This window comes from Contarinia nasturtii, unplaced genomic scaffold (genome assembly GCF_009176525.2).
Source record: "Contarinia nasturtii isolate CC-2019 unplaced genomic scaffold, AAFC_CNas_1.1 Cnas_scaffold_414, whole genome shotgun sequence".
NCBI lineage: Eukaryota > Metazoa > Arthropoda > Insecta > Diptera > Cecidomyiidae > Contarinia > Contarinia nasturtii.
The window spans coordinates 3573934-3589377 of NW_022197768.1; the positions used below are offsets into that span (position 1 = coordinate 3573934).

The 15444-nt window shown below is 34.0% G+C and overlaps 1 protein-coding gene across 7 annotated transcripts in view; it reads right to left on the minus strand.

Moving 5' to 3' along the window:
* LOC116338925 (protein grainyhead) overlaps nucleotides 1-15444 on the minus strand; it is a 125294-nt gene that overhangs the window by 21261 nt on the left and 88589 nt on the right. For all 7 annotated transcript variants that reach the window (XM_031764504.1, XM_031764503.1, XM_031764500.1 and 4 more), the window contains one exon: nucleotides 3436-3547. In XM_031764504.1, the coding sequence (XP_031620364.1) occupies nucleotides 3436-3547 (112 nt within the window). The remainder of the gene's footprint in view (nucleotides 1-3435; nucleotides 3548-15444) is intronic.

The following is a 15444-nucleotide window of genomic DNA, read 5'->3' on the forward strand; positions in this document are numbered from 1 at the left end:
ATGACACTGGCCGAAGCGGGAAAGAAGCGTGCTGTTTACTTTGCGGCGCAGTAAAACTTGTGTCTTAACACATTCTCGAAGAAAAGATGCTTAATCCAGATAGCAATTGGCTTTATTCATCGTGTAACCCTTTCATTGAATGAAATTCGTACGAATACAGGAGGAGAAAACAAAAATGTGCGAAGATATACTCTAAAGTGCGTACCACTTACCGCATAGTCAACTGTGGCATTATTTGCTACGAGCATTCACAGCACGGACTTCGCTCATGAGAATTACACACATTCGATTCACAAGCAAAAAGCGACATTTACATTTGCTAAAAGAAAATTTGATCTTATCGCTTCAATAGCGATTGAAAAAAAAAATACACACATAGAAAACAAAAAGCCAATACAAACAGTAAAGAAACAGTATTATTATTAAAGACAAAATGAAACGAAACGCAAATCACATTTAATTGTAACTTATTGAGTGGATCTTTCATTATTGAAACGAATGCATTCATTGAGTGGAGCATATTCACATATATGCACATATGTATGGAGATAAAGCTTTTTCATGTTGCTCATGTGATTTTGCGTTGATTCGCTCTCTTTTCTCGTTGTTTTATTTTGTTGTTTTGCATTTTTTGCACATTCTAAATGGAGTCGCGCGCAATGAGAGCTATTTGCAACAATATTCATTCCACTTATTAAAATTAAAATATTTGTAATTATTATTTGTGTCGATTGTGTTTGTGTGTGTGTGTCTTTCGACAAAATTATCGTTAAACACATGTGTTCGTGTTTCTGATTTGTTAATTTTGTTTATCACGTCTGTATGTCTTTTTTGCCCTGTGATTGGAAAATTTTCCTCTCAATCTCTCGATACTGTTGAACATCCATGAACCGGGTGGATTGTTTGTTTTTTTTTTTCACTTGTGTGCTAAACTGTCAATTTTGTGTGTGAAAATGCCAAATTTAAATAAAACAGTCATAACAGTTCAAATGTGAAAATTATGCCAAATACAAAATGACTTGGAAGTGTCACGATTTTCATTTCATCTCAATGACAAGAGAGCAACCTGCGTCTGACCAAACGGTGACACACCATATTTCTTTTTTGTGAAACAAAAATTGCGCGAACGCGTTTAATAAACATTTACTTCCCTATTCCACCGCGACTATAAAGGTGTCAATGCACTGACATTAGACGAACTCTCATCATTGAATCTTTGTTTCTATCAAGTAATTGGTGAGCACAATGACCGCTCAAAAGGACGCACGTATAAACATTCACAAGCATCGCTCACGCTTATATATTGTGGCATTGCGCATCTAACGGCATCATTGAACTTCTGAATGTGGCGAACGTGCACTGTCATGAACTTTTGTGCGCGCATTTTCAAATTCGTTTTCGGATTTTTCGGTTTGAAAAAGCGCAAAAACACACACAAAATAAATAAATAAACAAATAAGTACGATAAAAGCGATTGCTTCGAGGAAACAGGTAAAATGATGTCGCATAATATGATTCGTTTGAATAAGATAGTCCGTTGACAATGAAACGATATCGTGAAGATAGACAAAGATGTAACGTATTTATACATTTATACCAAAACCATAAATAGAAGAGCCGATCGTTTCGAGGTCGAATTTAATAAATTGATTTGTGGTACTGTGGTCTTTGTTTTTTTTCTCTCTATCTCTCTTGCTTGTACATTCGAATACGCTCAAGCGCCCATCATCATGTAAAATCGTGCAATTTTCGATCGATTGGTAGCCAAATCGACTAAATGATATTCAAGTTGTGCGTTTACAATCACATAGCCTTGATAATGCACATTTACACAAATATAAAATTCGTCTTATCGATAAATTACAGTACAAGCAAATAAGGAACATTATTATTTTTTTTTCTTCTTCTGTTTCTGCGCTCGAAGCTCACAGTATTAAAAATTGGGCCCCATATTCGCATTATTTCATAATAAACGAACGACGAACGAAACCAAACCAAACCAAATCGACAAAACAAAAACATAATCATTCCGAACTGTAGTTCAAGTTTGTTACTTTCGAACGTGACGATTTCATTATCTGCTTCGAATCTCAATGCTCTTTTTTGGCAAGTCAATTACTTAAAGATTTTTTTTTTTGCTTCTTCTGGCTTGTGTGTGTGTGTGTGTGCGTGCGAGCGCAAGCGCGTCGGTTTTCGTTACCAGAATAAATGATTAGGCCATTCGAACTGTAGATCGAGCGAGCGCACACCGAATAGGAAATGTGCATTTAATGAATTGATTTAGTGGCATGATTCGTACAATGAGTACAGGCCACACAAAAAATGTATGTGAGCGCGAAGCAACCATAAAGAAAAAGATTGGACGAAAACTGCTTCTAAATTACAGATCAGATTTTATGCATCATCAACATGGAACGTTGTGTCATTTGAGCATTTGCGAGTATATTCATCCTTGGGAGCTATTTAAAGAAGAGATACGAACAAAAAACATTATATCGTATCATATAATTTCCAAAACTATTCGTAAAACGTGACGCAAATGAATGCAATGGAATCGAGCAATTATCACTAAATGCTCTCAGTTCATTTGTTAATTATCACACTCTTGAACTGAAATCGCTTGAAATGATCAGATCGATGGTGAAAACGAAGACGCCGCCGCCATTATCGACATTGTGCGCAACACATTCGAAGCGGTTGTTTGTCATAGAAAACTGCATAGTACAGCTAGACTATCATCGTTTTCGATTCCCGTTATCAAATTGGTCATTTTTATAATGGGCATTTTGCGTGCCTGCACCTGCAAGGCAATGGCCAATAAAATGGATTCAAATTGCGTATTTTGCTTTGATGTGGCAGCTGTATATGGCTATGGTGCCATTGCATTGGCCAATTTGAATTAAATAGAAGCGCCGTTTGAATCATAAAAAAATTTCACCATCACAAAAAAAATCACCAACTCCACACTGTATGTGCCTCTCTCTATCACGCGCGCACTCTTTTGCCATTTAATTGCAATCGTTGTTTAATTAAATTATATTGGTTGCAATTGGTAAAATCATTCTTCTTCTTGGCGATTTTCTTTCTTTATACCCCCTCCTTCTGTGCGCCTTCTCCGCGACAGATTTGTGTACATTATATTTTTCTCTTCAACTGAAAAGAACAAAAAAATGGAAAGATGCGCGCGATCTAATGTAATAAAGTCGCCATTTCAGTTTATGACCAATGTATGAATATCCAACTAATGCCAATCCATTGAAATGATGATTCTCTTCGACCGATGGGTTTTTCATTTTGTTCATAGATATTTGTTTTATTTTCATTTGACTTGCGGGCATTTTGTTGTTGGCTGGTTTTGTTTTTTTTTTGTCCACTTCTTATAGCCGGCTGTCTCTTTCTATTTAATATTTTATTATCCGAAATGTCATACTTTACCTGCATCTAATATTCTCTGTTTGACTGAATGTTGCCTGCTGTGCCAAAATTGCCATGCTTTGATTTCATCTTCGGGACTCTTCTCTTCGCGGAACATCAGCATAATAACACTCTGTAACGATAGAAAACAAAATACCAAACCACATGAATTGAAACTGATTTGTATTTAATGGAAAATTTACAAAAAAATAAAAATGGAAGGAAAAAAAACCACCACCATCACAACAACAGAAACTCATATATCGCTTAAGCGCATTTTGAGTGGACACTTAATTTATTTAAACATAAATTGTCAGATTAATTCGCAATGTGCGATAAAGCCGTTGTAATTATCTGATTGTAAAACATTAACAACAACAAAATTCCTACCATATTAGAGACAAAATGGGAGATGAGTGGTTTTTTTATGTAGCTATTTACGGTAAACTAGTTGGCAATTTTTGAATTGGAAGTCGATTGTTGAAATTTCGGATCAGAAAACCACAATGTATAATTAGATCAAAAAATTGCGGAACAGGAATATACATATATATGAGATAAAAATGTAAGCGATAAAAATAAATGTGTATGCAAGAGCCTTGGATTTGATTGTGGAATTCGGTCATAAATCGAATTGACGACAACAAAGACACAACACAGCAAGTGTTTAAGCCAAAACTATTTCAAATTTATGCAAAATATTGCAAATTCTAATTGATAATGGCGCCTTTTTAATTTTCATTTTGGATTAAACAATATCTTGCCGTACAACTGAGATACACATTTATGTATGTATGGCCACATTCACCGATCACGTTTTACCCCATCAAAACACATGCAATCGCTGCAGCAACAGCAGCAGCAGCAATCAACAATCATTAGCCGCATTATGATTTGTTAATCGTATTAGTTATTTGGATTTTTTTTTTCGTTCGTGTTAAGACATACCGTGCGGCTGCACGAGCAAATCGAAAGCATGTACTTCAATAATAATAAATTTGAAGTACATATTTGAATGTATCGCCAATAACAAGTGTCTTTGAAATGCCTTGCATGCATGCAACAAATCATTTTGCATGGAATAATTTTTTATGTATAGTTTTTTTTTCACTCTCTTCACCGTTGTTATGGTTATTATTATCATAATTATTATTATTATTATTGTTGTTGTCACTGTAATTTGTTTGTTGTTTCAATTCGTTTGCTTGCTTCAACCGCTAATTATTTTCTTTCGTTTGCTGCTGTTGTTATAGATAAATAAATATAGGGTGAATTGGGGAATGTTTTCTGGACCGGTGTGTGATGTGTCTGTGTGCGCGAATGTGCACACTGCACAGTAGGTGCAATTTGATCGATATGGCCATAGAATATTTTTTATTTGTGCGCCGACACCAGCAAGCGAGAAAAAGATAACGATGCACATTGAATTGCCTGGGCACTGAGTGAAAAATCATTTCAGTGGCTGTAATTAATATCGCATTTGAATGCGATAACCATTTAGCTGTAAAACTATTTAAACCGTATATGATGTTATTGTAAATTTACCGAATGCAAAGAACCAGAGAGAAAAAAATTGTCTTAATTTATGCACGTGCAACAAGCAAGCAGTCAGTAAGTATGAAAATCAAATCGAATCGCGCGGCTCAAGTGTGTGCGTAATGTCGACGACAAAAAAACAACAACAACAACGACAACGTTCGTTCATCCAGGCAAAGTGTGTAAGTGTTATGTATAAATTAAAGAAATTATAGTATGAATGAGAGAATAATCATTTGAGGTCGCAATATGTTGCGGGAAACAAATAATAATAATATGAAAAAATATATTGCAACGCATGATACATGGATAAATTTTAGAAAATTTGTCGCCAGCGATCGAATTTGATGTTCGTGCAAGTGTGTCAACATATACTTCTTGCTCTTTATCGATTGCCACGAGAAATGCACAACGCACAATTTGTGTGCAGCAGGATGTGATTGAATAAAGTACAGCAATTTAATGTTTTTCAATATGTTTGATTTTATAAAATAATCGAAAAAAATGTTGCCTTTTTATCTTTTTGACCAAACGAAATGAGTCTAAAAAAAGCCATTTTAAAATGAGTAGAGGCACTGATTTATGATGGTAATAAAAACGCGAATGTGATCGAGTGAGAGATAAAGAGGCCGATAGTGAGACAAACAGAAGGGAGAGAGGAGCACACATAGTGAGAGATAAAGAAAGAAAAAGAGACAATAAACTTGCGCATTAATTTAACGACTAAGATCTATTAAACTCAAATAGATTGATCACAGCCACACCTGATTAGAATGATTTGTTAGCCATACGCTGTGTGTTTGCACTTTGTTTTCACAATGATTTTTTTTCTCTCCCATTTTGCTACCCCGTGTGTGTGTGTGTATCGAAAAATTATTGCATTTTTTTCATACGAATATTTCGTGTGCGGTTTTCAAAGTGAATCCTTAATTATTTTGAGTTCGCCATACACTTGTCACATTTGTTTAAAATTGTATTCCGAAGGAATAAAAGTGGTTTGCCTCAAAACGTCATTTCATTTGAACGTGACTATCGCTAAGTCGACATTCTTGCCTCATGTAGCCCACAGGAAATAGAAATTCACTTAAAATCAAAATCGAAATGTGTTTGAAATATAAAAACCTGCACACTCTCGCACACACATGAATATCCAATCGGATTAAAAATGACACAAACATACGTTTGCCGTTTGTTGTGGAAGGAAAATATTCATGGGAACAATCGACAGAAACTGCACATTGGAATACGAACGTGGGCAGCAGCGTTGTCAATAAATGTGCAATACATCATATGCACCTTATATATGTGTGTGTGTCTATGTGTTATTCTTTATGTTCTCGTTGGGTATTTTTTTTTCTTTCTTTTACGTCTTTGGGCTGTCATCGATATTTATTCGGTTTGTATTATTTACAACTACTCAAACGCTCACACATGAGAGAGCCGTTAATGCAATATGCACGAAAATTGTCTGCTATTGTCATGTAAACAACAGATCTATCTTTCTATCGTCGAATCGATCTGGCTGGGCTTGAGCCAAATGCACCATTTCTATTGTTCACAGTAACACCGAATTTTCATGCGGTCATATCTCTCTCTTGCTTCCCTTCCCTTCTGCTGCTCTTAGTTCCGTGCCAACATTAAATTAATTGATAAAATACGCAAATGTGATCTATAAATGCAGTCACATTTTTCGGGCGTAACGAAGTCTGAAAATTGCCAACAGATTTATTGAACAATATACAAATTAAGGCGAATATTTTGGTGTAGCATTTAAAACACCTTATGCCAATTGCATTGGATCTGCATCTGAATGTACATATGCACAAGAATTTATTTTGTCAGCCCACGCAATTTCGACCAAATCGACTGAACGGAATTGAATAGACAAGCACACGCGCTCACCGCCACCGTAAAACGATGCGAAACAAACAATTTTGCTCTGAATGCACCGTATTTCAATTCATTTAACTTTTATTTGAAACGAAGAGAAAAAAAACCACCGTTTCGAAAATCAAAATTAAATAAATTTTAATAAATTGCATCGAAAGCTGAAAGCTGCCGTAAAGCGTCCAAAATTTGTACGTATGCATAAATTGTAAATTGAATAAATGGTAATGGAAGACAAGGAGTACAAAACAGAATATCGTATGCTTAACTTTGGTGCAGCTTTTGTAGAGTAGTGTATCGAAAATCGCATTATACGTATAATTTTTTTTTTTTCGATTCAAAACAATGCTATCAATTTTATAACACTGATTTGACTAACAGCCAAATAACTTGTGCTCGTACAGAGGCAGAGATAAAGCCGCAATACAAAAGCACATGCGATTTTTGCGTAAAACAATGCTAAATTCCCAAACTTCGTTTGGACATTCGCAACAATTCGGTGGCTTGACAACAACAGCAACGAAAAAAAAAAAAAAAAAAAAACAGAAAACAAAATATAATCGCATTTGCATGTGCACCATTTTTTCTTTTGTTTGTTTCTTTTATAGTATGAAATTGTATTGTATCAGCTTGGCCCGAACTCGAGCTTGTTTCCTGTTATATTTGGATTACTTGCGGTTAAATTTTTGCCTAGCTTTCAATTATTTATAATCTATCACAATTCCGCCGTGTGGCTATTGCTCAAATACGATTTAATGTATATATTTTTTTTTAAAAGCGCTATGTAGTATTTCTATCAGTTGCTATCAAAACGCCGACGTACGGTAAGTCAGTGGCTTTGGCATTTTGTGTGAGGCGTAAAAATCAAGTAAATACGATGTAAAAACAAAGCCCATTTTGAATGCTTATCACAACAATACGGACAAAATTATACAGTTCTTGTCCACGTATACACTCGATTTGTGTTTTTGTCGTCACTTTGTATGGTTTTCTCTCTCTGTCTGTTTCTCTTGAAGTCTCCGTATGTTTCCTTATCTTACGATGAATTTTATACTAACTTTGAGTACTTTTGTTAATTCTTTTTGGTTTGTTGTTGCAAGTGCTGCTGTTTTATGACAAACCGCAGCGATATTTATGTGTACGTATGGTAAATTTACCTATTTAATGTTCGGAAAATTAATTGAAATTTAGAAAATAGATAATTGCACGCTGTGTGGTAAATGCGTACTCTATCAACGGTTCCCATTTAGCAATGTATACACATAGACGATTTCAACTAATTAAAAGCCATTCGCTTCCAATCATTTTTCATTTCCATCTTCATATTTTTTTTTCTTCTTCTTATTTTTCGGATTCCGGTGTGTTCTGCGTTGGATTTTTGATCGTATTATAAGAATTGATTTGAATGACCGTCACAAGATCTAAATCTGACATTACGTAACATAACCATTGGTCTTAAATAATAATAATATTAATAATAAGTAAAATCAATCGAAGTGCTAACAGACACGATATTCGTGTTGTTATTCAGTATGAAGAAATCCATCTGGATTAAAAATGACGATTGTTTTTTTTTTGTTTTACATTTTTAGATTCAATGAATTTAATTGAATACATTTGAACCTGCTGTACCATTTGAATGTATTTTCCAATTTGAAGTGCGCAACATCGTTAGAACAAATGCTCGTCAAAACTGTTCACTTGTTTTTCATATGGGTGAAGGCATTGGCAATCAAAATGAATTCGAAGAAAAATCAATTAACTGTCATCTTAAATTAGTAGAAAATGTGAAACAACAACAGCAACACAGAATAAGAGATGATCTGCGATTGCGCGATTGCGAATAGCGTATTTGATCGATCTTGAGAATGTGTAATTTTTTATTTTCATTTGTGATGGGGACAGATTGAGCGTGTACAAAAGAACCGTAGAATTGAGAATCTCAATTTGAGATTTAAGGTGGAAGAGATAGAAAAAGACGACACTAAGCCAAACAAATGATAGAATCTATGCCATATTATTGGCTCTTCCTGTTGACTATGATTCTATTATTGATTGCTAGTGAATGAAATACATTGGACACACACACTCACGCATACCGGATGAGTTAGAAAGTATGGCATAAAATAATGGGGAGGATTAAGTCAAAAACAAGAGAGAGAGAGAGAGAGAGAGAGAGAATGAAACGATGAATGAAAACAAAATTTCATGATATACATTTTCTTTTCAGCAATGCTAATCCAATGATTCATGAATAGTGCGATTTGTGTACGCTCTCATTTGCAAACACACACAGAGAGAGAGAGAGAGACACACATAGAGAGACGGAGAATAGTAGCATATGATATAGTTATTAACTTAATATATAATTTATAGATGAATATTATAATTGCACTCATTTATGTGTGTAGTTTCTAATCAATGCTTTATAATTTCCAAAGCATTCATGGCATTTGATGCAACATTCAATCAATATGCGATACAACCATCAAAGAAACACATTAAGACAATTCATACTGAAAATATGTAGAAAAGAAAGAAGAAATCAGTGTACCGTTTAACGAAACAGAGGCGAAACAATTATCAAACTTTTCCATTGGCTCAGAATTTACGCCTTCTCTTTAATCATATGCATTTTCCACTGCGTACAACACCGAAATCTTGTATATATGATTGCACCAATGGTATTGATTTGTTTCTTTTCTCAATATCTACTCAACTCCTTTTTGCACAAGCCTGTAGGCCAATTAATAACATTTATTTTCATTTGATAGAGAGGAGATGGATTAGCTAAATTGACAATTATAATAATAAAATGCCAGGAAAATGAAAATAATTTCGATCATTTGTACCGCAAGTGCGAGCAAGAGCGAATGATTAAAAAAAGGTATATCTATATATATATTCATCATCATTAATAATGACACCGAACAAAAAAGAGGCTCGAATCCATTTGACCAAACGACCATGGTCATCATCTTGTGATCGCAACACATATATCTGTATAATGCATATATTGAGATCGCGGCGCAGCGGCCTGTGCATGCGTAAAAATCGATAGATAAAATTTATTTTGTCTCTCTCGTATTTTTTAACGGTTTTTCTTAATTCAATATTACATTTCATCGTAATCTCACACACGTTCGGTTAATTTAACGATATATGTGTGTGTATACGCGTTGTTTCTCTCTCTCTCTCTTCGTCTCTTTCAATTCTCAACTCTGGACCGTCGTTCAACTCTTTAACAAATATAAATAAATATAATTGACGGTGATAAATTTAATGTCATTTATTATTCTATGAATCGTGTGTGTATAGTTAATAATTTGTTTTTGGTTTTTTTCTCTCCATTTTTTTTTTATTTTCTCTTGATGTACTGTTGTTGTTTTATAGTGTATTTTTTTGTTGTTCAGTTTTGTGTGCATGTGGCGTGCGCGCGATAAGCAGAAGATGCTAGGCCGAACACAGCACAACAATAATGCAACGAATACAAAAAAAAAACATAGAAAAAAATTTCTCTTTTTCAATGCTTTTTCAACCAATTGAACGGTAGAGTGAATTGTGCGTGCGCGCCTGAGAGTGCGATTTGTTTGATTCGTTGCGCGAACGAGCGCATGCGGTCGTCGTGTTTGATACATCGTCTCCAGGTTTAACAATTTACATCATTTGCTATTTTTCCACAATATTAATTGGAAATGATATGTGATGCAGTTAAATGTGGCCGTCTCTTCTTTCGTACTTTCTTAATTTTATTTATGAATAACTCTCTAGACGCATTTGCCCGGCCACTTGTAATATTGTGCGCTTATGTGTGCTATTTGGCTTCAGGATTTTTCCCATAGAATTTTTGCATTCGATATTTGCCATTTGTATGTCTCTTTACTATTGAATCCGCTATAAATGCCGCGATACATTGGCCAGGGGGCCAATATACGAAACTTGAAATCAATTTGAATTAATACGAATGTTTTTCCGATTCCAACGAAGTAATCGTCGTTAAAAGTTATCGAATGAACAGTTTGATGTGGATTACTAATCGAGGTACCGATAAGACGTTGACTGTTCTTTCAAAGGAGCGAGTACGACGTTTCCCCCTTTGCTAAGCGAAATAAATCCGATATGCGGCGCTGATTTAAATGTCACTCTATGTCATTCCACAATGATACATTTTTTGGCTTGACAATATATAAGCTCTTCATTCAACATGCATAATTTTTGAACGGTCGAGTAAAAAAAAGAAACATATCATAAAATATTCTTCTTACGTTTATTTTAAATTTATTTGTTTAAAAATAACAATAATTTCAATTTTTTTTTTCATAGATTGAACAAGAATCTAATGTAAAAAGTAATACCAATGCGACACCTACCGTTAAAATAGAAAAGGAAACTTATTTGGAATTGTAACATTTTGGTCCGCCATAACAGCATCTTCGTTTTGCTTCTCTGTGATTGGTCAAGTAAAACGAAGATGCTGTCATGGTGGACAAAAATGCTACAATGGATACCAACTAAGTTTCTTTTTGCATTTTTACGGTAGGTGTCGCATTGTCATTACTATTTACATTGGATTCTTATTTAATCGATGAAACATTTTTTGTTGAAATTATTGTAATTTATAAACAAATTAATTTTTTTATAAAAAAAAAATTTAATAAATTTTTTAATGAAAAATGTTAGAAAAATATTTTATGACATGTTTTTTTTTCAACGATTCAATAATTATGAATGTGTATGCATTTTAAATGAAGAGCTTATATATTGTCAAGCCAAAAAAGTATTATTGTGAAATGACAGAGTGACATTTACATCAGCGCCGTATATCGAATTAATTTCGCTTGGCATAGGGGGAAATATTTTGACAGATAGTACTCGATCCTTTATCTATATTGACGGAGAAATTAAAACGGAATGCAAATTTTATTCGCTTGCTTATGTGCACCATTTTCTTCATAAAACATCGAAATGTTTATCGAAAATCAAATATCGAGGACGAGCGCATTGACAATATACCCCTGGGCTCTATCTACATGTAAATCGTAAATTGCGTTGACTGAATTTGGTTTGAATATTTTCATTGGTTCAATTATTACCACATGAAAATATAGCTGTTGATTTCGATTCAAAATTTAAAACGGGATAAAATTGGCATCATCAAATAATCTTTATTTTCCACTTTCAGTCATAAATTTCCATGAATTGAATGTATATTACTTTAAAAATAAATGAAATGATTTTTATTCATAGCCATTTTCAATGTGTATCAGTATTGAATGTTTACATTTCTCTCGTGCTCAGAAGAATAAACGCGGCAAATGTTCTTGGATCGAATGCAAGAATATATTGTTGAGCCCTCTAAGCAAATAAAATGGGCAAATAAAATACCCTTAAGCCACCGTGACTCTCTGATAGTATTCCATATTCATTTTCAATAGCGAATTTTTTGTTCCGGACATTTGCTTGTGTTAAAGAAAAGATTGCATGCGTTTTATTCCTTTAAACATTGTTTACTTACACAATATACTCATTTCTGATTTCAGATAGACAGAATGGCTCCGATCTATCTTGCTACTTTAGTTGGCACTAACGTCATTTTCTTTGGCATTTTCTACAGATTCTGTTTTGAATTCGAAGCGTTTCAGCTTGAAGCGTTTGTTGAAGAAACGAAAATTTACACAAAGCAAATTATCAAAAAAAAACCAACAACAACAACGGATGAGAAATTAAATGAGAGAAAAAAAGAAGTTGTTTGTCTTGTTTTTTCAAGCGCCCGCTCCTGATGTACCTTACCAATTGCCCGCGTTGCTTGAGCGCAAATGCGTATAAATGAGCTAAATGAGGGCTGTTTCTGTTCAATCCCCCGGAATAAATTTCATTTTGAATGGTACACAGAACGGAAAGAAAATAAAAATTTATCACAATATATTCAACCGAAAGGATTGAAGGAACAACAGACAAACAATTCACACACACATACACAAGCACATGCACAGTGATCAAGACAACAGAATAAATATTTGAAGAAAAAAAACGACACAAATACGAAGAAGACCTTGTGAAAATACTTTTTACTGTTGCTGATGGTGATGATTAGAATAATTTTGAGCTTTCAACACATATCTTGCGATCAGAATTGATAGATAAGAGCCTCGAGTGCATACGACCCGTCAACGATTGGTGTTTTTTTTTTCTATTTCTTTGAGAGAGTAAAAAATACCACTACATGTGGATAATTTCAATACTTTTTGTTATCTTATTTACATTAAAGTACATAAATGTCAAATTCATGTTAGTTTTTTTTGTGTGGTTGTTCTTTGCTCCTTCGGGATAGTATAAAAAAAGCAACACAGAAGAAAGACTGAACTCTTTGAATTGAGAGAGATAAGACGCACGCAATTCAAGCGCATAAAATACGGAAGATATTTGCCATAGCGGATCTGTATAAAATTGAAAATAAATTATGTGATTATGATGTCACATGAAAATGTTTTTTACTATGTCATTGGCATCGCTTTTAATATATATTAAATTAGTTGTTAAGATAAGTGTAAGAGAGAGAGAGAGAGAGGGAGCGCGCGGGAGAGAGGAAGAGAGAGAATACACTAAATAAATGATATCAAAGTGTATCAGATTCATCATGCATCCGCCTAGATCGAATGCATACTTTACTAATGGAATCAATTAGTGGAGAGTCGACCCGAGCAAGAGTGAAAAAAAACTATACACACAAAAACGAAATAAGATTGAATATAAAGAGAAAAAACCGAGAAAAAAAGTAAAATATAAGCATAAGAAGCCAGTCATTTGTGTTATCGCTCGTAATTTCCTCAATAAATTATACCAAATTGATCTTGGAAAATTCTTGACATGGACCATTCAATAAATCACATAAACATATACTGTGAAAGAGTAGACACGATGCGAGAAATCCATTCTTTGCAATAAAAAAAAAACACAATTTTTTTATCTTTCTTTCTCCTCTCTTTTCTCTCCAAAGCATTAAAATGCACTCCCTGTACGCGGCTATATTTTATATTTTATTGAAAAGAGAAGAAAAATTCTACGCCCGGAATGCAATGTCTTAATCGATTGAAATTAGAATAAAAATTCCGATGCAATGAAAAATATTTCAACAATGTTGTATTTTAATGTCGTTCAATTCAATTGAACATACATAGTGCTATTCACATTCGAGAATTTATTTGCAATATAAAATTCTGCGCACCATTTGTTCATTTTACAATTAATTGAATACAAGTTAATTATAATCGCATTATTATACATCGTATAGAGTGTGTGTGTGTGTGTGTGTATACAAGTGCAATAGAGAATGGACAACGATGCAAGGAAACCGAATACAAAAACAACGCACTCGGTCGCGAATCAGCCAATTGCACAAACAATTCCGGGTGGAAAATGTGCTATGAATTTGTATTGCGGAATGGAATAAAATGCACGCATTTTACAAACCGACAACCATGCGTCATTTCAATGTGGATGCTGTACATATTTTGATCTCACACAAAAATCAACGAAAAATTTGAAATCAACCAATTTACGCGTGCACACACAAACAACAACAGCTTCAACCGTCGTCTGATTAACCGATAGAATCATTTGGTTTTTCACGCGCATTTATTGAGAGAAAAAAAAATGAGCAAAAATATTCTTGTACAAATTGTAATTTAAATATCATATCTATCATATGAAGCAATTTTCTAACTGTAAAGAAAAGCGAATGAGGTGAAAAAATAATATATAAAGTAAAATCTCGAAGCAAAAAAAGAGCACGGCAATAGCCAATGCACAAAGTATGTATTTGTGTGCGTTATGCGCGCACATTGATGGCATGTGTAAAATAGAAAAGAAATCGACGATCGATCACATCCAGCATGCATCTTGTGCTATACACTTTGGTTTTCATGCCTATATGGTGTAATTTTTAATTAAGATTTATATCGTTGGACGTTTTTTTTTCTTCTCTGTCTCAACTTCTTCTGCTTTTGAACACAGTACATAAGTTCGTTGAAGACAAAAGTGCATTCACAATCACACATCTCTATCCCATTCTCGCACTGATCAATCCAATATGTTGCAGCACTTCGAAATGACTACAAATTCTCTCTCTCTCTCTCTCTCTCTCTCTCTCTCTCTCTCTCTCTGCGATCAAAAACATAAATACGCAGGGATACAGAGTATTTATATCTTGTTAGCATATATTGCAAAAAAAAAAAATCATCTAATCATCCATCAGATTTTACAAGCTGTTCACAAAAGCGAACCGCAAAAAAACAAATAACACAAGCGCTATTATTCAGTTAGAAACATGGTAGAAGATTTTTATCTTGCACAGGCAATGGAGTGTTGCCTTCATGCCCGGCGCTATATATATATTGAACATGAATGGAATTTTAATAGTTAGACGATACGCAAATATTCATAATTTTTTTTTTTTGAATTTCAGAAAAAATTGTACCGCCGAGGACTTGTTGTCATATTTTTTTCTCATAGTGAAAAATGAAAATGTCACACTTTGCAAATGGTGTGAATATGAAAAATATATATATGCAAATTATTTAAAAGATTGCAAAATGAAAAAAGTCAAAC